The sequence below is a fragment of the Urocitellus parryii genome, chromosome 2, assembly GCF_045843805.1.
Source record: "Urocitellus parryii isolate mUroPar1 chromosome 2, mUroPar1.hap1, whole genome shotgun sequence".
Taxonomy (NCBI): Eukaryota; Metazoa; Chordata; class Mammalia; order Rodentia; family Sciuridae; genus Urocitellus; species Urocitellus parryii.
In genome coordinates, this window is record NC_135532.1 from 105,623,664 (window position 1) to 105,649,863 (window position 26,200).

Genomic DNA, 26,200 nt, shown 5'->3' on the forward strand with positions numbered 1-26,200 from the left:
GAGACTTCTGGACTTTCATTTCTTTTCAATAGCTTAATATTACATTTGGTAGGCCCTCCAAAAGTCTATAAAAAAGTAAGAATGAACTTTCTGTGCAAATAAATTTTATTTGCTACTTATTAATATTCATTTAGAATGGCTACAAATTTTTATGTGCTGCTTTCCTTTTCATATCATAAGGAAAAAAAGAGGCCTGTAAACTTGGAATGGAAAAAAATGATTTCTCTTCATTAATATCTAAATGAGATTTAGCATTTCTTTCAATCATGAACATAGGCCATAAACCACTTATATGGATGGCATGTTTGCATCCTCCTCAAATTGCTATGTTGAAACTCTAACTCCCAATGAGTATTAGGATGTGGGGCCTTCAGGAGGTTAGGTTTAGATGAGGTCATAAGTGTAGAGCCCCCATAAAGAGATTAGTGTTTCTTATAAGATGACAAAGAGAACAGAGCTCTTTCTTTCTACCATATTAGAATTTAAGAAGAGGGGTTATTTGCAAGCCAGGAAAAAAGCCCTCACTAGATCCTAATTGTATTTCAAAATTGCAGGTTTTTCTTTCAAACCTTTTAAGCATTAAAAACATCATTCTGCCAATGCTTTCATCTTGGACTTCCCAGCCTCCAGAACTATGAGGAAAATAAATGTTTGTTTTTTTTAAGCCACCAAGTCTATGGTTATTTTTGTTATAGCAATCCAAATTGACCAAGAAAACTATGATAGCAGTGATTTTAATTGTATTTTAGAATTGTGATTTTCATTCAAATCTTGTGTTTTATTTTAGCATTAAAATATTATTCAGAGAATAATAATGGTTTTACCAAAAGTCCATAGGCTTCACTATCGTACAAAATTTTTTTAAGTATTTTTTAATAGAAGGATATCACAGCAAAAGAGTTTTGAAATAAAAAGACATTAAAAGTCAGAAAAGTAAACTATTTACTGGTATCTACATGTTAATGGATTCTAGTTACTGAAAATATGATATTGTCAAACTTTCTAGGATTTTTAAAATAAATTTAATGGATTACCAGCTTATAAAAGTTTTTTGTTTTTGCTTTTTGTGGTGCTGGGTATCAGACCCAAAGTCTTGCATATGCTAAGGAAGTATTCTACAACTGACCTATATCCCCAGGCTGAGATCAAGTTTTTGAAAATATGTATTAAAATATAATGTGCACGCAGAGTGTAAATATCATATACATACATGTCAAATTCTTTGATTATAAAATGTATACATGCTTTTTATCAAATGCCAGGGAATATATAACATAAAACAAATGATCTCAGTTTCCCCCACGCCAATCTAATTCCACAAAATTTATACCCTAAGTTTTATATGTTGTTCCTTCCATATACTATCAATGCATACACAAATATGTATGTATATATAGATTATATATATTGAGAGAGCCTATAAATGATCAATATTTTTATCTTCATTTTTAAAATGAAGAAATTGAGGTTGTGAGGTAAAAACTCCTCAAGGCCACCCAACTACTACATGGAAAAATCAGGATTTCAGGTTCCCTAGTTCCAAATTCTGCATTCCAACTGTTCAACCTTCCATTCAAGTGACCATTAACCTATATTTCAACAATCTTCCTGCCATACACCTTGTAGATTTGGTTTAAAAAGTCACAAAATTTAGGCAGATGCCATAGGGTTATCAACTGCATAAAGAAATTTGACTTTAGGAAGCTTACCTGCTTATTGGATGTTTTTTGTGACCTACACTCAGTTTTAGGACTCTTACACTCTTCTTTAACTAGAGACAAGAAAACAGAAATTTTGGTAAATGAAAGAGTTCACTGAACAACAATTAAATTTACCAAACATTTACCATAGCAAGAACTGTTCATAATTCAGAGAATTTACTTTAAATTCAGAGAAATTAAGACTGATTTAAAGGATTTTATAATCTAGGGAAGGATAGAAGAGATATTTGCAGACAATAATAAGGGTAAAGGAAAGTGGCATCTGAATTAAACCTTTAAGGATGGTAGATTTCCAAAGGGAGCATAGGAATCTAAGTATTCCAGGCAGAAGGAATAGTGGAAGAAGAGCAGAAAGCAAGGAGTGTGTTACGGAACTCTAAACAAACCAGTTCCACTGGTAGGTAAGGAGTATAACAGCTGAATGGAACTAAAAGCAGCAGGTTAGAGCCATATCTGCAATTAAAATTGGTAGGGTAAGCAATCAGAAAAGTTTTGAGGAAGTAGTAATGTGATCAGAATTGTGTTTTAGTAAGATTAAAATTAGCCTATTAGCTAGACAGAAGAAGAATAAGAGACAAATTAGCTATTTTAATATTCCTGTTAAGGGAAAGTTGGAGAGGTGGTAGGAAAATTAAAATTTGAAAGATTATATGATTTAACAAACAAAAGTATGTAAAGATGAAGGAGATGAGGACAAGAGGCAAGAAAAGCATAATTTGTAATCAATACATACTATTCTATAATTTTGAATATACTGAATTATATAGATGTACCGTTAACATATTTATACCACTTTCTTATCACTGGCTGTTTATAAAGCCAATCTGGGGAGGGGCAAAGGCAGGTGGGGAGAAAAGAGAAAATAAGAAGGGAAGGAAGGGAAATAAGGAGGAAAGAGAGATGGAGGAAAGAAGCAGGGAGAGGGAAAGGGGGAGGACAAGAGATGACAGGAGGGAAAGGAGAGTGAGAGAGACAGGAAGGGCAATGCCTTGGCTAAGTACTGAAGTCATGACCCACCAAATACAGAGAACTCCTGAGCACAGATTGGGAGGCTTACTGGTTCCAGATATTAAGGAATGTTAAATAAAACTTACAGAAGGCCATTGTTTTGGGCCAAGATCCTGCACTAGACCCTAAAAGGTCAGACTAAAAATCAAAATGGAATCAAATCGACTAAAAGTCAAACCAAAGTTGAGTTGTTAACTTGCCTTCTGAGAACTCAGGAGAAAGAACAACTAAAATTTTCCCAATAGGCCAGTTTCAACAGGCATGAGAACAAAGTTCCTTGATGTTAGCCAGTTACTTTTCCATTGTTCTGTCTCCATGTCTACTACATAAGGAAAGTATCTTAAAATGATCAGTCCACTTTTTAGTCTTTGTTTCTACTTTCTTTAGCTTTTTCCCATCTATAAAACCAACTTCTTCTGCTCAGGCCATGGGAACACTTACTCTAAACAATGAGGTGTTGCTCAATTCTACAGTGGCAAACAAAGCCAATTAAGACATTTACTTATTTATTTACTTGATTGATTGCAGTACTGGGACTGAAACTAGGGGTACTCTTACCAGTGAGCTACACCCCCAGTCCTTTCTTAAAATGCAATTTTGAGAAAGGGTATTATTAGTAAGTCCATGTCCAGATGAATTGTATCAAACATTTAAAGTAACACTAATACTTCTCAAACTCTTCCAAAAAAATACATAAGGAGGGCTCATTTCTTAACTCATTGTATGAACTACCATGATAACAAAATCAAAGCCATCCCAAGAAAAGAAAATTACACACAACATCATTTATGAATATGCATGTAAAAAAGAACTTTAAAAAACTACCAAATCAAATCCTGCAGCACATAAAAAGGATTTACACTGTGGCTTAGTTGGATTTATCTCAAGAATGCAAAGTTTGTTAAACATATGAAATATAATCAGTGGAATACACCATATAAGCTGAATAAAGAACAGATCATCTCAGTAGATACAGAATAGCACTTGAGGGCTGAGGGGTTTAAGCACAATGGTTAGCACGCACATGTGAGACCCTGTGTTCGATTCTCATTACTATAAAGAAAAGAAAAAAATTATAAAAAAGAAAAGAAAGAAAGGAAGGCAGGCAAAACCAACCAACCAACCAACCAACCAAAAACCCCAAACAACAACAACAAAAATGTGTTTGAGGGGCCTAGGATATAGCTCAGTAGTAGAGTGCTTGCTTAGCAAGCATGAAGTTGTGGGTTTAGTCCCCAGCACTGCAAAATAAATAAACAGACAAATAACCCAATTAAAAAATTAACTAAGCATTTGAACAGATCTCTAAAAAAGATATGACAGTTAAATAAGCACATGAATATCTGCTCAACGTTATTAGTCATTAATGAATTGTAAATGAGAATCCAAGGAGATCCTACTTCACATGTACCAGGATGGTTATCATCAAACAAATGGACAATAACAAGTGTTGTGATCAGGCTGGATGTTTACATATGGAAGGCAAATGTAAATGGTATAGCCACTTTGGTATAGCAACTTTGGAAAAAAGTTTGGTAGTACCACAGAAAGTTAAGCACAGAGTTACCATATGACTCAGTACTAGAAGTAGAAGAATTAGAAGTAATTCTCAAGAGAATTACAAATATATGTTCTCAAAAAAAATGGTACACATATATTCACAGTAGCATTATTCATCATATCTCCAAATATGGCAACAGATGAATGGAAAAATAAGTGGTATTCACACAGTGGAATATTATTCGGTCATAAAAGGAATGAAGTACTTACAGATACAGGCTATAACATGAAAGGACCTTAAAAGTCATGTTTTCTATTTTTTTTTTTTTGCGGGGGGGGGGGGGTACTAGGGTCTGAATCCAGGGGTGTTTAATCACTGAGATACATTCCCATCCTTTTTTACTTTATTTTTTACTTTGAGACAGGGTTTTGCTAAGTTGCTTAGGGCCTCCCTAAATTGAGGAGGTTGATCTCAAATCTGCAATTCTCCTGCCTAAGCCTCCTGAGTAGCTGGGATTACAGGTGTGTGCCACCACACTCAGCTTTTGCTTTTATTTATATGAAACATACAGAATATGTAAATCCACACTAAATAAATTAGAGGTTGTGAGGGCCTAGAAGAGTATTATTATTAGTGAGTATGATGTTTCTTTTTGGGGTGATGAAAATGTTTTAAATTTAGATAGTGGTATTGATTACACAACTTTGTAAAAACATAAACAACAAAATAACACAAAACACTGATTGTATACTTTAAAGGATGAATTTGTTTTATGGTATGGGACGTATACCTCGAAGCTGTTTTTTTTTTTTTTAAAAAAAAAGAAAGCAGGTGAGGCTGGGGTTGTAGTTTAGCGGTAGAGCACTTGCCTAGCATGTGTGAGGCACTGGGTTTGATCCTCAGCACCACATAAAAATGAATAAGTATACAATTTGATGTTAAAAAAAGCAACAGATAATATACAAGTAAACCTTTCTAATTTAAAACTTACATTTTCTGTGAGGGTCATGTTTCCTTTGTTGGTATTTAATACTGTTGTCATTAAAGCCAGATTTATGCTGTTGAGTTACTTGACTTATTTCTTGAGGTAGAACTGCACCCTGCAAGTTAAAATGCTTAAGAATAAGTTAAATAAATCTTAATATTATAACTATTACTTTTCCTCAACTTTTAATTAATAATTACTTTATTATTTTAATAAAAATTACATAGTTCCTTAGGAAAAAAGTAAGATAGAAAAGCAAACAGAATTTAAAAAACTATCCAAAATTCACCACCAGCAATAAAAATAATTTACATAATTCTCATCACTGAAAACATTTCTCCAGGCATCAGTATGACAGCAAGACAAATAGAAAACAATCCTTTTATGAAAGTGCTATTTTCTTTTTTTTTAAAGCTGTATTTGAATAGAATTAAACCAAATTTTGTTTTAAGTTAAACACAGAAACTAAAGAAATATTAAACTTTAGGTAAATGTTTCTTTACAACAGAAACAGCAGCCTTTCTAGATGTGCTTTGGGATAATCCTACCTCTGGGGGAGGTGGGGGCAGGGAGTGAGCAGGAGAAGAAATAGCTCTGGACAAGAGCAAGGTAGTACAAGGACCTGTGTTTGGGGCCTCCCTAAGTTGCTGAGGCTGGCCTTGAACTTGTGATCCTCCTGTCTCAGCCTACCAAATTGCTGGGATTATAAACTGGTGTCACTGCACTGGGCTCTTGCTAATTGTTTTAAGTACTGTAATGTCTTCCTATTATTTGACAATATCAATATTAATAAAAATAAGATACTTGGGGAAGGAACATGAAAGGGAATGCAAATTAACTAACATCTTCAATTTAAAATACATTTGAAGCCAAGATGTAAGATTAACAATTCTTAGCAAAGAGGTAAGAGTCAAAGTCATTGGTCAAGCAATAAGGCAAAAAGGGGAAAAAACTGTTGCTGAATTTAGAGGAACAGTTCCCAGTGAAAGGTTGGAAGAGCACAAGTTAAAAAAAAATTTGAATAGAGCCAGGCATGGAGGCTTACACCTATAATCCCAATTATTTGAGAGGCTGAGGCAAAAGGTTTGCAAGTTTGAGGGCAGCCTCAGTAACTTAGTAGGACCCTCAGCAAGTTAGTGAAACCCTGTCTGGAAATCTTAAAATAAAAAGGGCTGGGGATGGAGCTCAGTGGTATAGCACCCCTGGATTCAATCTCCAGTACCAAAAAACCAAAAACCAAAGTAGTTGCATAGATGGATATAGACTACAAGGCTCTCAGGGTAATACTTCCATCCACTCATCCATTCACTCATTCATTTTAAGAGAAAAGTCTTGCTGTGTTTCTCAGACTGGCCATGAATTCTTTCCTGGCCTAGGACAGTCTCCTGACTTAAGTAACTGATAGTAGCTGGGACCACAGGTATGAACCACAAAATGCACCTTGCTAACATTTCCTTTTAGAACAAAACTTCTTCAAAGAACTGCCGTTTCTAATTGCTGCCTCCACTTTCTCTTCCCCTTTCCCCGTTGTTCTTTTTTTTTTTTAATGTCATCCCCTGCTCCCCCCCCCCCTCCCCCGGCCCCACCTCAATACTGTGGATTGAACCCAGGGGTGCTCTACCACTGAGTTACATCCTCAGCCCTTTTTGTTCTTTTATTTTGAGATAGAGTCTTGCTAAATTGGCTTTAAACTGATGATCTTGCCTCAGCCTCTCCAGGTGCTGGGATTACAGGTGTGTACTACTGGTGTTCTCCCCTTCTCTCTTAAACACACTCCAGTTTTTTAGTCTCATCATATTACTGAAACTGCTCCTCAAGGTTCCCAATGAACTTCAGGTGCTAAACTCTATGGTCAATTCTCAGTTTTCACTTTTAATTTCAGTATTAGGGATTAAATCCAGGGGGAGTTCACCATTAAGTTACATTCCCAATGCGTTTTATTTTGAGACAGTTGTTGAGGCTGGCTTCAAACTTGTGATCCTCCTGCTTCAGCCTCCTGAGTTGCTGGGATTAAAGGGCTATGTCACTGTGCCTGGCTTTCGTGTGTGTGTGTGTGTGTGTGTACATGCACATGTTTAAGATAGAACCCTGGGCCTCCAGATGTCAGGTAAATGCTCTACCTCTGAGCAAAATCCCCCGATTCCACCCTCACTTTTTATGCTTGTTTTACCATCACATTTGCAATTTTGTCCTCTCTAGCACAGATAATGCCACAGGACACTGAAACAGATGAGGTGCTTATGGTGCAGGCTAGTGGATTATAGACAGAACAATATTTTTGACCCCCACTGAGAAGTTAGGTTAGTAACTAGCAAAAAAATTAGCAGGAATTAACTCTTTGCCCTCTTCATTTCTTTGAGACTATTCTTTTAGCAGCATTTCTTTGCTCTTTTGTTGTTGTGCTGGGGAGTGAACTTAGGGCCTTATAAATGTTGGTAAGCTCTCTGAGCTATATACCCTCAGCCCTCTTTCATCTTCTTATTTTTATAAAGGAATATAAATTTGCTCATTCATATTTAACAAATCAACTTCTAGTGTAAGATTATACATTCAAGTGGAAAAAAATAAGTTATTGCCATTAAAACCTTCGTTGAACTTAAAATATAGCTACTGTGATTTTTAAGTAGCTTTAAAAAAAATCCAAAACTGCTGGGTGTGGTGGCACATGCCTGTAATTCCAGCGACTTGTGAGGCTGATATAGGAGGATCATGAGTTCAAAGTGAACCTCAGCAAAAGTGAGGTGGTAAGCAACTCAGTGAGACTCTGTCTCTAAATAAACTATAAAATAGGGCTCAGAATGTGGCTCAGTGGTTAAGTGCCCTGAGTTCAATCCCTGGTACCAAAAATAAATAAATAAATAAATAAATAAATTCCAAAACTGACTTAAAAGAAAAATGTACTCTCACTCACCGGTCCTAAAATTTCATATCTAAAAATAATTACCAAAATTCATAATCAAAACTGTCTTTTTTCTATTTTAGGAGAAATTTTTAATTATTGCAAAGCTGAAAGAAAAATTAAAAAAAATCTTTTTAAAAACGAATTGTTCATCAAATAAAGAATACTAACCTTCTCTTGTACAGTTGGCTGGAACTGCTGAATTTTTCCAGATTCTTGTAAGGATTGCCAAATGTTGCAAAATTCATCATCATCTTTAATAGGTGCCTAGTAAAGCACAAACAATTTCTTAAGAAAATTAGGACAAAAGTTCATACGAAATTATTTATTTATTAAAATTATTTAGTTGTAGGTTGGATATTTATTTTCATTATTTGAAATCCCTGAATTTTTGTTTTTTCTAGAGCTTAGCTCAGTAATTATGAAAGCATTCTACTAGAACGAAACTAGTCTTTTTAAATATGCAAATGTTTTGAACAGGTTTACTTAAAAAATAAAACATAAGAAAGACTATAAAAGATTATACTCGGGTACAACCAGTGACATGATTTAAACCACACTTTTTAAATAAAAAAAGAAAACTAAGTCAAATTAAATTTCCGTTTAATTTGTGTAATTTGTGAAAAACTGCTCTATTTGTGTAATATGAGTTAAAATGTATTCTGTTGCATATATAACAAATTAGAATAAATAAAATTTAAAAAAAATTTAAAAAAAAGATTATATTTGTGCTGGGGTTGTAGCACAGTAGTAGAGAGCTTGCCTACCATGTGTGGGGCATTGGGTTCGATCCTTAGCACCACATAAAAATAAATAAAGGTCCATCAACAACTAAAAAACAAAGATTATACTCAATATTTCACCAACAGTTTTTTTCCCTTCTAACATATTAGTATATAATCTCATTTATACAAACATCTAAAGATTTTGTTTTAAAAATTTCTATTTTACATAAAGTAATATCGGTAAATTTAGAAATTATCTATTAATTTATAAATTAGAAATAAATTTAAATTTGATTATTTATGATTATAATTCATAAATTATTAATTTATAATTTATAATTAATTTAATTAAATTGATTTAATGCAGTTTAAGATTCTGAAAAAACTTGCTTCAAAATTTAATAGCAGTTACCTATGCTCCTTGAAAGATTTTTGCTTGTGTTTCCTTTGTTACTATCAAATTATATGTTTTCCAACTAGTCTAGAATATATATGTATTATTTGGTTAAAAAAATGTGTTTAAGCCTAAAAATTGGGGCCATGAATTAAATACAGTTCAATGTTTCAGAAAAGATAACTCAGTTTTTGTGTCCAGAAAGATTAAGAAAATCATCCATGGGCTGGAGTCGTGACTCATGGTTGGAGCACTTGCCTAGCATGGGTTTGATCCTAAGCACCACATTTAAAAAAACCAAAAACCAAAAACACAAAGTTATTAAAAAGAAAAGAAAAGAAAAGAAAATCATCCATGAATTACATGGTGGGAACTTAAAAACTGCTTTTGACAAATGTAATTTCCCTTTGAACTTTTCAATTTCTATCATTCATAGAAGATAGCATAGGACATATAGATTATAAGAAAAAATTTAAATGATAATTTAAAAAGTAAACATAAAAAACATATTCTCAAGTTCATTCTTTCAATTAATCTAGTTTTATTTTTTATATGTTTTTAAATTGTAGATGGAAACAATACCTCTACTTTATTTATTTTTATATGGTGTTAAGGATTGAACCCAGTGCTTCACAGGTGCTAGGCAAGTGTTCTACCAATGAGCTATGATCCTTGCCCTAATGTATTTTATTTTTAATAAAACTAATTTAATAGCAGCAGAATGAATTCTTCTTCCTTCTTTTCTTTCTTTCTTTTTTTTTTTTTTTTTTGGTGGTATAAGGATTAAATCCAGGGACCTTTTGCTTCCTAAGCAAAACCTCTACCACTAAGCTACATCTCCAGCCCTTAAAAATTTTATATTTTGAGACAGTCTCAATAAATTGCCCAGGCTGGCCTTGAACTTGTGATCATCCTGACAGTCTCTGGATGAGCTGAGTAATAGCATTCTTCATTAGCCTACTATTTTAAAACAACTTTGAAATTGATTTGAACTACACTTTTTAAATAAAAAAGGAAAACTAAGTCAAATTAAATTTCCATTTAGAAAGTCTGCCATGATTTGTGATTTTGTAAAGAAGATGGAGAGAAGTTAAACACTGACTTACTTGAGTAGGAACAAAAAGTGACTGAGGAGAATGGTTGAGGCCTCCTAAATGTGAGGCAGAAACTGATAAATTTGGGCTATAGTGATTCACAGCTGGCTGTGGTTTCACAATGGCTGTCAACTTCTGATTTCCTGTTTCAGAGCGACTCCCATGAGAAAGGTTCACCAAGGCACTTGTTGGTAGTCGATAACCTCTACCAGGTGAGCACCTAAAAGTAAAATGGTTTATCAGGATCAAAAGGAAACAATACTAAATATGCTAGGGAGAAGAATCAAATAATTTGGGGGTATCCATCATAAGAAGTAATAAACTGGATTATAGGCATGCACCGTTGTGCCTGGCTCATTTTTACATTTTTAAAAAGATTTTGAGATAGTGTCTTGCTAGGTTGCTGAGGCTGGCCTTGAACTTGTGAATTTCCTGCCTCAGCCTTTTGTCACTGGGATTACAGGTGTGTGTCACCACACCAAGCAAAAGTATATAGTTCTTTTATAAGAAATTTTTTTAACTGCAAGGTTGCTATAAAATACCAATTTTAATAAGAACTACACTTAGCAAAGATTCCATATTATGAAAATCAGTATTCTGCAGACAGTTAATCTTTTACATAGCCCTCTATCAGTCAAGCAATCCACTGCCCTTAACTAGGAGAGGGAAAAAAGACACTGGGAGGAAAAACCTAAAAACAGACTAAAACTATTTTCAAAGGTTAGTTGGCTAAAGTTACTAGTAATCAAACATTTTTATGAAAAATAAAATCAAATAAGGATCCAGATTCTGTTGCTGCATTTAAAGAGTATAGGCAGAAAGGTCTTTGGGCAGCAAGCATATTCAGGTTTCTTTTTCTTTTTTTGTGGTACTGGGGATCAACTGCAGGGCCAAGAGCATACTAGGTTAGCACTCTACCACTGAGTTACATACCCAGACAATATCTGAGTTTTAAAATGATAATAATAGCATCTTGAAGGGAACCATTTAGAACAAAGATTGAAGATTGTGAGTTTATGCCAGGAAGTTAAATAAGAATAATTTAAAATTTTTAATTACCCAAAACAGAAGAGAAGAGGAAACTGAGCTACATTCACTTTAGTCTTCTAGTTGATTTTAGAAGAGCAAAAGGAAAACTGTACAGGATTTTATTCTATCCTTATAATAACCTAGTGAAAGAGGATACTAACCTACCCAAGGTTAGTTTAAGTGAAAGAGCTCAGACTTTCTAATACACCATGGTGCCTTTATACCATCATGAGCTTTCCCATAAACTTTAAACTTTGAGTTAGAATGCTCTCAAAATGAATTCAAGTCTTACTTAAGTTAAATCAAAAACAATTCAAACCTAGGTCATTAAACCTGCTACCTTCCTGTTCTATTGCTCTTTTCCTTCCTAGTCAGGTTTCTCAAGTGTTACCTTCATTTCCTGTCTCCACTCCACTTGCTATTCGCACCTCAAACCACTCCAGTCAGGTCCACCACTCTACTGAAATATTTACAAGTCACTGAATTCAAGGGACATTTCTACTCCTCAAGTTACTTAACCATAAATATCCTTTGTTATATATGCTCTTTTTTTTTGTCTTTCTGAGCACTCTTCACTGTTCCTTCTTCTGCCAATTAACTATTATTTATTTTTCCTTCCACTCTCTTATTACATTTTAATTAAATAATTAATACTGTACTTAGTTGCTTCATTATCTCTCTCAATAAAATTCAAACTCTATAAGGGCAGAAAGCATGTCTGCCTTATTCACCATGATATACTGTGTAGTAAGTGTGGTATCCTACATAAACTATGAACTAAACTGTGGACATACAAACAAATAATGTAAAATCCGAGGCCACGTGGACATAGTCACAAAATAAAATCATTATTTGGAAATACAAACCTTATTGTTAAGCCTCCAGGAAATTCTTCATCAAATAATACTTCAAATAGTACATCAGCTTCTCTACTAGCTGTTGAAGGAGAGAGAGAGACTAAAGTCATATAATGAAAAATCATTGATAAGTTTTAGAGTGCTCAGAAGCTATTTTTGAAATCCATATAAAATATTCTGGATGTGAAGAATGACATATAACAATATAGTGCTTGAGAAGACCACTATACCCCAATTCCCAGCTAAGTAACCACTATCTTCAATTTGACAGTTATGATTGTTATATATATATATATATATATTTTTTTTTTTTTCCAGTGTTGGGTATCAAAACCAAGGTCTTGAGCTGCTAGGCAAGTGTTCTAACATTGAGCTAAAAGGCATTTCTTCATACTTTTACTACACGTGTACACATGTTAATGATATGTAGTGTATTGTTTTCTAAGTTTTGAAACATTATATATATGTTATCATAGACAATATATTCTTTTGTTTTCTCTGCAAATACCATGCTTTATCCGTTCCCCTGCTGAACGGATAAAGCATGGTATTTGCAGAGATGGAATACCGTGCATCTAGAAAACAGAATAAATGCAAAGACACATGAATGAATCTCACAGACAGCAATGCTATTACAAACACTGCTATCACGAACATTGTATAAATCTTGTCCTTTAACCATATCCTTCCCTAGGTTAGAAGTGAAATTGCTAGCTGTAAAGAATGCACTTATTTATTTATTGGATATTGGGGATTGAATGCAAGGGTTCTGTACCACTGAGCTAGGTACCTAGTCCTCTTCCTTCTTCTTCTTCTTTTTTTTTTTTTTTTTAAATTTTGAGGCTCCTGCCAAGGCTGACCTCAAACTTATGATCAGCCTCAGCCTCCTGAACTGCTAGGATTACAGTGAGCACCACTGTACCTGGTTACATTTTTTTTTTAAACAGCTTTACTGAGGTATAAGTAACATGGGATAAATTGCCCATATTTAAAGAATACAATTTAATGAGTTTTAACATAAGGCATTAATTATGAAGCCATCATATATAACCATTCCTGAACTTTAGATTGGGCAAAGGGGAGGATGGGGAAGAATTATGAGGGCAGGAGTGATGGTGAAATGAGATGGACATCATTATCCTAGGTACATGTATGATGCATGAATGGTTCATCTCTACACTGTGTACAACCAGAGAATTGAAATTTTCTGCTACATTTGTGTAAAAAGAACTGAAATGCATCCTGCTATCATGTACAACTAAAGTAGAACAAATAAAAAATAATAAATTGGAAAAAAAATCACTTCCCAAAGTTTCCTGTGTCCTTTTTTTTTTTTAAAGAGAGAGAGAGAGAGAGAGAGAGAGAGAGAGAGAGAGAATTTTTAATATTTATTTTTTAGTTCTCGGCGGACACAACATCTTTGTTGGTATGTGGTACTGAGGATCGAACCTGGGCCGCACGCATGCCAGGCAAGCGCGCTATGGCTTGAGCCACATCCCCAGCCCCCTCCTGTGTCCTTTTGTAATCCACACCCTCCTTCCCTGGGAAACCACTAAAAGTCTGCTGTCACAATAGGTTAATTTGTATTTCTAAAATTTTATATAAATAAAATCATAGAATATGTATTCCTCTTTTGTCTAGCTTCTTTCAGCATAATTATTTTGAGTGTCATTCTCATTGTATGTATTAGTAGTTTTTTCTTTTTTATTGTTTGAGAAATATCTCATTGTACAGGTATCTAACAATTTATTTAACCACTCACCTGTTGATGCACATTTAGATTATTTCCAATTTTTTGGTCATTATTTACAAAGCTGCTTCAAAGATTCATGAATGAGACCTTGTTTTTGTTTAAGCCTTCATTTCCTTGGGTAAGCCTCTAGGGATGCAACAGCTGTGGAACAGCTGGGTTTTACAGTAGATGCATGTTTAATAGCTTTTTTAAAAACCTACTTTCCAAAGTGGCCGTATCATTTTATATCCCCACTGGCAATGTAGGAGAGTTGCAGTTATTCCACAATACTGCTAACAATTTTGTTTTGTTTTTACTGCTAATATTTAACATTAAATATTTTAATATTTAAAATTTTAATTTGTTATATGAGACAGCAGAATGCATTACAATTAAATTTTTTTTTGTACTGAGGTTTGGGGATTAAATCCAGGGCCTTGTGCATGGTAGGCAAGTACTCTACCAATATGCTCCATCCTCAACTCTTCTTATGGATTTAATTTGTATTTCTTAATGATGAATGGTTTTGAGCATCTTTTCATGTTTCTGCCACATATCTTCTGTGGTAAAATATCTGTTCAGCTATTCTTTTTTTAAAATTTTGAATTGTTTATTACTCAGTTATAAAAATTACATATTATAAACACAAGTATTTTGTTGGATTTACAGTTTGCTAATATTTTCTTTGTATGTGGCTTGTCTTTTCATTTCTGTAATAATGTCTTTTTTTTTTTTTTTTTGGTACCGGGGATTGAACCTAGGTCCTGTGCATGCTAGGAAAGTGGTCCACAACTAGTTACATCCCCAGCCCTTTTAATTTTGACATAAGGTTTTGCAAAGTTGTCTGGCAGGCCTTGAGCTTGTGATCTTTCTGTCTCTGTCTCCTGAGTTGCTGGGATTACAGAATTGTGCTACCGTATCTGGTATGTAGCAGTGTCTTTGAAGAGAAAACATCTTTTATTTTCATGAAATCCAAATGATCAATGTTTTCTATTTCAGGCTTTCTATGTGCTATTTAAGATATCTTTAACAAACTCTATGTTATTAATATTTTTTTTCTTAGAAGTTTTTGTAATTTTACCTCTTACATAAGTCTCTGATTAATTTCAACTAATTTCTATAGAAGGTATAAGGTGTATTTAATTTCTTCACTATAAAACAATTGACCATAAACGTATAGGTCTGTTTCTGGCGTCTAATTCTATTCCACTAATCTACACACAGTCTGTTTTTATGCCAATCTACACTGTTTTCCACTATTCAAGCTTTATACATTTTGCAATCAGGTAGTATAAATTCTTCAATTTTGTCATTTTTTCAAATTGATCTGACTAGTCCAGAGTCTTTGGATCCTATATAGGTTTTAAAAATCATCTTGTTGATTTCTGTAAAATAGGCTAATAAGCACACCTGTAATTCCAGCTTCTGAGGAAGCTAGCTAAGGTAAGAGGATCAAAAGTTCAAACCAGCCTTGGCGATTTAGTAAGACCCTGTCTTAAAACAAAATAAAAGCCAGGCAGGTAGGGAACACCTATAATCCCAGCAGCACAGGGGAGGCTGAGACAGGAGGGTGGTAAGTTCAAAGCCAGCCTCAGTAAAAGGCGCTTAGCAACTCAGTGAGACTGTCTCTAAATAAAATACAAAAAAAGGCTGGGGATGTGGCTCCGTGATCAAGTGACCTTGAGTTCAATCCCTGGTACCCCCCAAAACAACAAAACAAAACAAAACAACCAAAACAACAACAAAAATAAATAAAAACAAAAGCAAAAAGGGCTAATAATGTAGCTTAGTATTAAAGTACCTGCCTAGCATGTGTGAGGCCTTGGGTACCAACAACAACAAAAAAAGATGAAAACAATGTAATTAATTTCTTGCTGACTTCTGGTCCTGCTTTCCTTTGTTACAAGTAAGCATAGTGCTGTGTCAGGGCTCATTTCAAATAGAGTCTTTCTTCTGAAAATAATTAGGATGAAAATACAATATAAAAGAATCACTGATCAATGTTACTTAATGAACTGCCCTATTTTACTTCATGTTATTTCAAGTATAGTAGAAAGTACTGCACTTTGGGAGTTGCTTGTCTAAGATATTCATGTTGGTGGATTTCATCTGTGAACTTAGGCTGTGGTGTCCAGCTGTTCGATTAAACACTCATGTAGATGTTGCTGTGAAACTATTTTTTTTTTAAAGATACATTTTTGAGAGAGAATTTTATTTATTTTTTTGTTTTTCAGCGGACACAACATCTTTGTTTGTATGTGGTGCTGAGGATCGAACCCAGGCCGCACGCATGCCAGGTGAGAGCGCTACCGCTTGAGCCACATCCCCAGCCCGTGAAACTATTTTTAAGCTGTGACTAACATTCAAGTTAGCAGACTTTGAGCAAAGTAGATTACTCTTCATAACCTGTGTGGGTCTCATCTGATTAGCTGAAAGTCATAAGAGAAGATTTGGGATCCCCAAAGGAAGAAATCTATCTCCAGACTCAAGCAAAATCAGCTCTTGCTGGAATTTACAGCTTGTAATTTTGGAGTTGCCAGTCTCCATAGCTACATGAGCCAATTCCTTAAAAATCAATCAATCAGTCAGTTGCTCTTCATTCAACCAGTTTTATATCTGTGGAGAAGACTACACAATATCTGCCACCATATGACCCAGCTGTACCACTCCTTAGTATTTATCCTAAAAAAATTACAGTGATACATGCCTGCCCATATTTATAGGAGCACAATTTCACACTAGCCAAACTATGGAGCAGCCTAGGTGTCCATCAACGGATGAATGGATAAAGAAAATGTAGTATGTATACATAATGAAGTTTTATTCAGCCATAAAGAAAAATGAAATCATGTCATTTCGAAGAAAATGGATGGAACTTGAGACCATTAAATTAAGCAAACTAAGCCAAATTACAGCTCTTCCACTTACTGATGTATATAGAAGCAAATTGTTTAATCTCTCAGGTAAGGAAATAATATCCATCTGTCAGGTGGTTGTGAAGGTTGAGTACAAAATATTTAAGTATGTGGCATACTGTTGATACTGAATATGCCTGTGGCCTGCCTATTCTTCCTTTTGGGATGGTGAGACCAAGTGGTTGAGTGCCTGGGACATGGAGAGACAGTGCTGCAAAGCATCCTGATCCCTGGACACCTGATTTGCTGTCTCAGGTTGGGGCTATTTTTGGAATCTGCTCCATAAAGTTGTTCACTCCAGGTATCTCTTTGGGACACATTTAGAACCTTAGATGCTTTTTCCCTTTTTTTTTTCTTTTCTTCCTTTATTTCTCTCCTCCACCCCCTACTCCCCAGTACTTGATATTGTACCCAGGGGCATGCTACCCTGAGCTACATTCCCAGTCCTTTTTATTTTTTAACTTTGACATTGGGTCTTACAAAACTACACAGGCTGGCCTCAAACTTGTGATCCTTTTGCTTCAGTCTCCTAAGTCACTGGGATTATGGGTGTGTACCATCCTCCACATCTCCTTTTTAAATTTTTGGTTAAAATACACAACATAGGGCTCAGTGGTAGAGCAAGTACTTAGAATGCACAGTGTCCTAGGTTAAATCTCTAGCACCAAAACAAAACAATATAAAAACATAAAATTTACCATCTTAGCCATTTTAAAGTATACAGTACAGTAATGCTAACTATATGCACATTATTGTTTAACAGAGTGATAGGTCTGTTTTATATAATTTAATTATAGATATAAAATTTAGATTAATATACAAATTTAATTCCCAATCTTCAAATGTAAACAATGTGATGTTTATTTATTTCTTCACAGAATCCTAAATATTACAATGGAAATTAAAGTAAAACTCTGAGCAAGATTAGACAAAAGTTTAAAGCCTGGGTACAGTGCCTGTAATCCCATTAGCTTGGGACTGCTGAGGCAGGAGGATTAAGAGTTCAAAGCCAGCCTTAGCAACTTAGAGAGATCCTGTCTCTAAATAAAATATGAAAAAGGGTTGGGATGTAGCTCAGTGGTTAAGTGCCCCTGGGTTCAATTCCCAGTATCAAAAAAAAAAAAAAAAAAAGTTTGAAGAAGAATTATGAAAATTTCCTCTTAGTTTTATAAAAACATATGTTTACCTTAAAGATTTTATATAATTTCAGTGTGATAAATATAAACAATCAAAATTTGACAGTCCCATCTCAACTTCCCCCTCTTTTAATTATGTCTTAGATGATTACACAGGCAAAAATAAAAGGGAATTTTCTCTGACAAATACAATGTAGAAGGAAAAAAAATTTCACAAAAGCTACAACATAAAAGGATTTTTTTTCCTGATATATACATTTTTCTGCTTAGATATGAAAAACACACAAATTTGTGCTTTATTTTACTTTATAAGTATAGCTAAAGACTTATCAAGTATTGAGACATTACCTCCTTTGATTCCTATGATGGTGCCCCGAAGGCCAACTGGAACCGAAAAATTCTCTCTCACATTTACAACACGGTCAAAGAGACGAAATTCTGCATCCCGATCAGGAATGACTCCATGTTGCTGTTCTAAAGGCTGAAAAGGAGAGAGCCATTAATTCTCATTAAAAGTTTCTCTAATATATTGAAAACATTTTTAAAGCAAAAGCAACTAGTTTGAATTCTTTGATAGGAACTTACTCTGTATAGCAAATGTGGCTTCACTGTCACTCGTACTTTCTTATTATTCTTTCTTTGCTGAGGAAAGAAAAAAAACTTTATGTGTAAAATTGTAAAAGCAGAATTCACTACTTCAACATATCTGAAGTTTACAGAACCAAAAATAAAAAACAAAACAAAAAAGCTTATAAAGCCAAACGAAATAATTAATTTTAAGAACATCTAAAGTTCCACAGCTACGGTTAAGTGGGAATAAAATAAACATTTATAAAATGCTTATAAACCTAAATTCTTATTTAAAAAAATTTTAATGTAAATTGTTTTTGAAATATGACATAGAAAAATGCAAAGTTGTAAGTGTAGCCAGAAGAATTTTTTTCTTTAATACATCTGTGTGTATCCACACTCAATCCGAGCAGCACTTTTCCTTAAGCATAAGAAACCCTCTCCAGCCCCTCCTACTTACTAGCCTTCCTCAAGTAAACTTACTGCTAACACAAAATATTAGATTTGCCTATTTTGAACTTTATATATAAAAGTGCTATCTTATGGCTTTTTTCCTCTTTCAAAAGAATTATAGGAAATAGCCAGCAAAGATTTTTATAGAAGAAAGAAAGGTATAAAGTATTATCTGTGAGAACACCATGGGTTGTGTGGTATTTTTAAAAATTAAGCTTGAGTTCATTTGACAAAACCTTTGCCTTTTGATCTATTGTGAAATTTGATGTCTGAATGTTTGGGATATCTACAGAATGCTGGAAGAAGAGTTTTTCCTGTTCTTTTTTACTTGTTAGTTCTGTGAACTCACACTTTCAGCATTAGCTGCCTTCCATCTATGGGAAGGCAATAATTTTACATGTTCTAGCTAATCAAACAGTGGAAATAATTTCTATCGATTACATTACATAAAATACTAGGTTGTTAAAATAGAGAGTACTAACCTCATTTAAAAAATGTCAGCAGTTCTATCTTTGGATTTCTCTTTAGAACATCACTTTTGCAAATAAGGGCAAGAGGACATCAAACAACAATAAACTATAGAGTTCATGTGTTCACATACTGTAAGTGCTCAATCCTTTAAACAGTGTCTATTTTATTATGAGGCATTTTATGTTTTCTTTCAGTAAATATTTGTTAAGTTACATTTATGTGCCACGTAGTCATTAATCAAAGTGCTAGGAATAAAGCAGTGAACTGATTGTTTACTCTAGTTAAGAAAGATGTAACAGAAACAAAATGGGGGCTAGGGATGTTGTTCAGCTCCCCTGGGGATGTTGAACCCATTGGAGTTCTGCCTTTTTATTTTTATCTTGGGATAGGGTGTTGCTAAATTGTCCAGGCTGGTCTTAAACTTGCAATCCTTTTATATTGGCCTTCCAAATCACTGGGATTATAGGCATGTGCCACTTGGCCTGTATGTTTGAAAATTGAAGGCAAAAAGCATTAAAAAAAAAAAAAAGGAGCAGGGAAGAGAGATAGGCAATATGGGGAGATAATGCAATTTTAATAAGGTGAATAATGAAGGCCATATTGATAAGGTGTCTATGTATTCAGCCCATAGCAGGATTAACAGACTGCAACAAGTGGAATATCAGAAGAATTTAAAGGAACTGAAAAAAGAAAGACACTAGAACTGTGCCTGGACTACTGCATTGGAAAAAACAACCCAAAAGCTCTAATATATACCTAGGCATTGTTATACCATAGCTCTCACCAGAGGATGTGATTATCAAACTTCATTTGTTAGGCAAATGAACACACTAGGTAATTTCCACAATATGCTCCATTCTATAGGTATTGGATGAAGAATTTGGGGACTATTCAAAATGTGATCATTTTTAGAAATGCAGAATCTTGGGCTTGGGGTGTCGCTCAAAGGTGGAATACTGCCTCACATGTGCAAGGCCCTGAGTTCTGTCCCTAGTGTTGCAGAAAAGAAAAAGAAAAACAAAACAAACTCTCAAGCCTCACCCTAGGCTTACGGAGTCAGAACCAGTATTTTAATAAGATGCTACTATAATTTATTTGTACTTTAAAGTTTAAGAAGCACTGCTCTAAGGTGGAACCCAGAGCTTTCTTAAAAAGCTCTCCCAGTAGCTGGGTATGTGGTATACGCCTATTATAATCCCAGCGACTCAGGAAGCCGAGGCAGGAGGATCACAAGTTTCAGGCCACTTTGGACAATGCAGTGAGGCTCTATCTTGAAATAAAATAGAAATAAAAATAAAATAAAGGGCTGGGAATGTAGCTCATTGGTAGAGAACCTCTGGGTTCAATTTTCAGAACCACAAAACAAAACAAACAAACAAAAAAATCAAACCTCTTCTTTAAACCCTCCAAAACAAAACCAAGAAACAATGCTGAAGAAATATATTTTATTCTATATTGAGACAATTAAAAGGTAATAACAGCTGAATATCAATGACCTTTCGAAAATTAAACTCCTGGGACAGAAGGTAAAGCTTAGTTGTGGAGCACATGCCTAGCATGCATGAGGCCTTGGGTGTGATCTCCAGTATACATCCCCAAACCCCCTTTAAATTCTTTGCGCTGAGCCTTATAATTTCCCCCCAAGAGAAAAAAAAAAAATCTAGTGGTGATTTTCTAGATCATAATCACAGAAAATTCAAGTAATAATAATTATAATAGTAGCTAATCATTATTAGGCATCAATACTAGCTAAGCATTATTAAAAGGTTAAAAACTTTTTTTTCCTGAATTGGGGCTTGGACACAGGCTTCCTGCATAAGTACTCTACCACAGAGTAGACCCCAGTCCAAGGTTGAGTAAATATAAATTATAAATCAAAAGAGGGATTCAAACAGAGAGTGGAGGAGATAGGTTGAGTACAGTTCTTAATTCTACTAGTGCAAAAAAGAGAGTGTTATGTTAACAATCATTTTAATAAAAAAGGAACTGAAATTTGTGAAAAATAAAGTTTCTAAAGCAATAATATCAATTCATTTTCTTCTATTTATTTTTTTAAACTTGTTGTTGTTCTCGTAGATGGACAGCATTCCTTTGTTTCATTTTTATGCAGTGCCAAGGACTAAACCCAGGGCCTCATACATGCTAGGCAAGTGCCACTGAGCTATAGCCCCAGCCCTCCATTTTCTTTTTGTAATATATTTTTTTTTAAATTTTTATTTTTTTTATTTTTATTTTTTTTTATTGGTCATTCATAACATTACATAGTTCTTAATACATCATATTACACGGTTGATTCACGTGGATTATGAACTCCCGCTTTTACCCCGTATACAAATTGCTGTATCACATCAGTTTCCCTTCCATTGATTGACATATTGCCTTTCTAGTGTCTGATGTATTCTGCTGTCTGTCCTATTCTCTACTATCCCCCCTCCCCTCCCCTCCCCTCCCCTCCCCTCCCCTTTTCTCTCTCTACCCCTTCTACTGTAAATCATTTCTTCCATTTGTATTATCTTGTCTTGCCCCTCCTTTCCTCTTATATGACATTTTGTATAACCCTGAGGATCGCCTTCCATTTCCATGCAATTTCCCTTCTCACTCCCTTTCCCTCCCACCTCTCATCCCTATTTAATGTAAATCTTCTTCTCAAGCTCTTCGTCCCTACCCTGTCCTTGTTTACTCCCCTTATATCAAAGGAGTCATTTGGTATTTGTTTTTTAAAGATTGACTAGCTTCACTTAGCATAATCTGCTCTAATGCCATCCATTTCCCTCCAAATTCTATGATTTTGTCATTTTTTAATGCAGAGTAATACTCCATAGTATATAAATGCCACATTTTTTTTATCCATTCATCTATTGAAGGGCATCTAGGCTGGTTCCACAGTCTTGCTATCGTGAATTGAGCTGCTATGAACATCGATGTAGCAGTGTCCCTGTAGCATGCTCTTGTTAGGGCTTTAGGGAATAGACCGAGAAGGGGAATAGCTGGGTCAAATGGTGGTTCCATTCCCAGCTTTCCAAGAAATCTCCATACTGCTTTCCAAATTGGCTGCACCAATTTGCAGTCCCACCAGCAATGAACAAGAGTGCCCTTTTGCCCGCATCCTCTCCAGCACTTATTGTTGTTTGACTTCCTAATGGCTGCCAGTCTTACTGGAGTGAGATGGTATCTTAGGGTAGTTTTGATTTGCATTTCTCTGACTGCTAGCGATGGTGAGCATTTTTTCATGTACTTATTGATTGATTGTATGTCCTCCTCTGAGAAGTGTCTGTTCAGGTCCTTTGCCCATTTATTGATTGGGTTATTTGTTATCTTATTGTCTAATTTTTTGAGTTCTTTGTATATTCTGGTTATTAGGGCTCTATCTGAAGTGTGTGGAGTAAAGATTTGTTCCCAGGATGTAGGCTCCCTGTTTATCTCTCTTATTGTTTCTTTTGCTGAGAAAAAACTTTTTAGTTTGAGTAAGTCCCATTTGTTGATTCTATTTGTTAACTCTAGCGCTATGGGTGTCCTATTGAGGAATTTGGAGCCCGATCCCACAGCGTGTAGATCATAACCAACTTTTTCTTCTATCAGATGCCATGTCTCTGATTTAATATCAAGCTCCTTGATCCATTTTGAGTTAACTTTTGTGCACGGCGAGAGATAGGGATTCAGATTCATTTTGGTGCATATGTATTTCCAGTTTTCCCAGCACCATTTGTTGAAGATGCTATCCTTCCTCCATTGCATGCTTTTAGCCCCTTTATCAAAAATAAGATAGTTGTAGTTTTGTGGATTGGTTACTGTGTCCTCTATTCTGTACCATTGGTCCACCCGCCTGTTTTGGTACCAGTACCATGCTGTTTTTGTTACTATTGCTCTGTAGTATAGTTTGAAGTCTGGTATCGCTATACCGCCTGATTCACACTTCCTGCTTAGTATTGTTTTTGCTATTCTGGGTCTTTTATTATTCCATATGAATTTCATGATTCTTTTATCGATTTCTACAAGATATGCTGTTGGGATTTTGATTGGCATTGCATTGAACTTATATAGGACTTTTGGTAATATCGCCATTTTGATGATGTTAGTTCTGCCTATCCATGAGCAGGGTATATTTTTCCATCTTCTAAGGTCTTCTTCTATGTCTTTCTTTAGGGTTCTGTAATTTTCATTGTATAAATCTTTCACCTCTTTTGTTAGGTTGATTCCCAAGTATTTTATTTTTTGGGGGGATATTGTGAATGGAGTAGTTGTCCTCATTTCCGTTTCAGAGGATTTGTCGCTGATATACAGGAATGCCTTTGATTTATGCGTGTTGATCTTATATCCTGCCACTTTGCTGAATTCATTTATTAGCTCTAATAGCTTCTTTGTAGACCCTTTTGGGTCTGCTAGGTATAGAATCATATCATCTGCAAATAGTGATAATTTAAGTTCTTCTTTTCCTATTTTTATGCCTTTAATTTCTTTCGTCTGCCTAATTGCTCTGGCCAGTGTTTCGAGGACTATGTTGAACAGAAGTGGTGAGAGAGGGCATCCCTGTCTTGTACCAGATCTTAGAGGGAATGCCTTCAATTTTTCTCCATTCAGAATGATGCTGGCCTGTGGCTTATCATAGATTGCTTTTACAATGTTGAGGTATGATCCAGTTATCCCTAATTTTTCTAGAGTTTTGAACATAAAGGGATGCTGTACTTTGTTGAAAGCTTTTTCTGCATCTATCGAGATGATCATATGGTTCTTATTTTTAAGTCTATTGATGTGGTGGATAACATTTATTGATTTCCGTATATTGAACCAACCTTGCATACCAGGGATGAATCCTACTTGATCATGGTGTATAATTTTTTTGATATGTATTTGAATCCGATTCGCCAGAATTTTATTGAGGATTTTTGCATCAAGGTTCATTAGAGATATTGGTCTGTAGTTTTCTTTCTTTGAAGTGTCTTTGTCTGGTTTCGGAATCAGGGTGATGTTGGCCTCGTAGAACGAATTTGGAAGTTCTCCCTCTTTTTCTATTTCCTGAAATAGCTTGAAAAGTATTGGTGTTAGTTCCTCTTTAAAGGTTTTGTAAAACTCTGCTGTATACCCATCCGGTCCTGGGCTTTTCTTAGTTGGTAGTCTTTTGATGGTTTCTTCTATTTCCTCTATTGTTATTGGTCTGTTTAGGTTGTCTATGTCCTCCTGACTCAATCTGGGCAGATCATAAGACTTAAGGAATTTATCTATGCCTTCACTATCTTCTATTTTATTGGAGTATAAGGATTCAAAATAATTTCTGATTATCATCTGTATTTCTGAAGTGTCTGTTGTGATATTGCCTTTTTCATCCCGTATGCTAGTAATTTGGGTTCTCTCTCTTCTTCTCTTCGTTAGCATGGCTAAGGGTCTGTCAATTTTATTTATTTTTTCAAAAAACCAACTTTTAGTTTTGTCGATTTTTTCAATTGTTTCTTTTGTTTCAATTTCATTAATTTCAGCTCTGATTTTAATTATTTCTTGCCTTCTACTTCTTTTGCTGTTGTTTTGCTCTTCTTTTTCTAGGATTTTGAGTTGAAGTATGAGATCATTTATTTGTTGGTTTTTTCTTTTTTTGAGGAATGAACTCCAAGCAATGAATTTTCCTCTTAGAACTGCTTTCAATGTGTCCCATAGATTCCGATATGTTGTGTCTGTGTTTTCATTTGACTCTAGGAATTTTTTAATTTCCTCCTTAATGTCTTCTAGAACCCATTGATCATTAAGCAACCTATTGTTCATTCTCCAGGTGATGCTTGATTTTTCCTTCCTTCTTTTATCATTGATTATCAGTTTCATTCCATTATGATCAGATAAGATGCATGGTATTATCTCTACCCCTTTATATTGTCTAAGAGTTGCCCTGTGACATAATATATGGTCTATTTTTGAGAAGGTTCCATGTGCTGCTGAGAAAAAAGTGTAATTACTTGATGTTGGGTGGTATAGTCTATATATGTCAATTAAGTCTAGGTTATTAATTATGTTATTGAGTTCTATAGTTTCCTTATTTAACTTTTGTTTGGAAGATCTGTCCAGTGGTGAGAGAGGTGTATTAAAGTCTCCCATGATTATTGTATGGTGGTCTATTAGACTCTTGAACTTGAGAAGCGTTTGCTTGATGAACATAGCAGCACCGTTGTTTGGGGCATATATATTTATGATTGTTATGTCTTGTTGGTGTATGGTTCCCTTGAGCAGTATGAAGTGTCCTTCTTTATCCCTTTTGATTAACTTTGGCTTGAAATCTATTTTATTAGATATGAGTATGGACACTCCTGCTTGTTTCCGCAGTCCATATGAGTGGTATGATTTTTCCCACCCTTTCACCTTCAGTCTATGAATATCTTTTCCTATCAGATGCGTCTCCTGTAGGCAGCATATTGTTGGGTCTTGTTTTGTGATCCATTCTACTAGCCTGTGTCTCTTAATTGGTGAGTTTAAGCCATTAACATTTAAGGTTATTATTGAGATATGATTTGTTCTTCCAGCCATATTTGTTTATTGATGTTACTAAACCTGATTTGTTATCCTCTTTGACTACTTTCCCCCCTTTACTGTCCTACCTCCCATTGTTGGTTTTCAATGTTATTTTCCATTTCTTCTTCCTGTAATGTTTTGCCAAGGATTTTTTGAAGAGATGGTTTTCTAGCTGCGAATTCTTTTAACTTTTGTTTATCATGGAAGGTTTTAAATTCATC

At 34.8% G+C, this 26,200-nt stretch overlaps 1 protein-coding gene across 1 annotated transcript in view; it reads right to left on the bottom strand.

The window, feature by feature from the left end:
* The window catches only part of Xrn1 (5'-3' exoribonuclease 1), a 122,208-nt gene that overhangs the window by 24,998 nt on the left and 71,010 nt on the right, over positions 1-26,200 (bottom strand). Inside the window, exons 28-34 of the mRNA XM_026385012.2 lie at positions 18,582-18,638; positions 18,345-18,477; positions 12,223-12,292; positions 10,340-10,547; positions 8,286-8,381; positions 5,222-5,330; positions 1,710-1,771 (exon numbers count right to left, since the gene is read on the bottom strand). Of these exons, the coding sequence (XP_026240797.1) occupies positions 1,710-1,771; positions 5,222-5,330; positions 8,286-8,381; positions 10,340-10,547; positions 12,223-12,292; positions 18,345-18,477; positions 18,582-18,638 (735 nt within the window). The remainder of the gene's footprint in view (positions 1-1,709; positions 1,772-5,221; positions 5,331-8,285; positions 8,382-10,339; positions 10,548-12,222; positions 12,293-18,344; positions 18,478-18,581; positions 18,639-26,200) is intronic.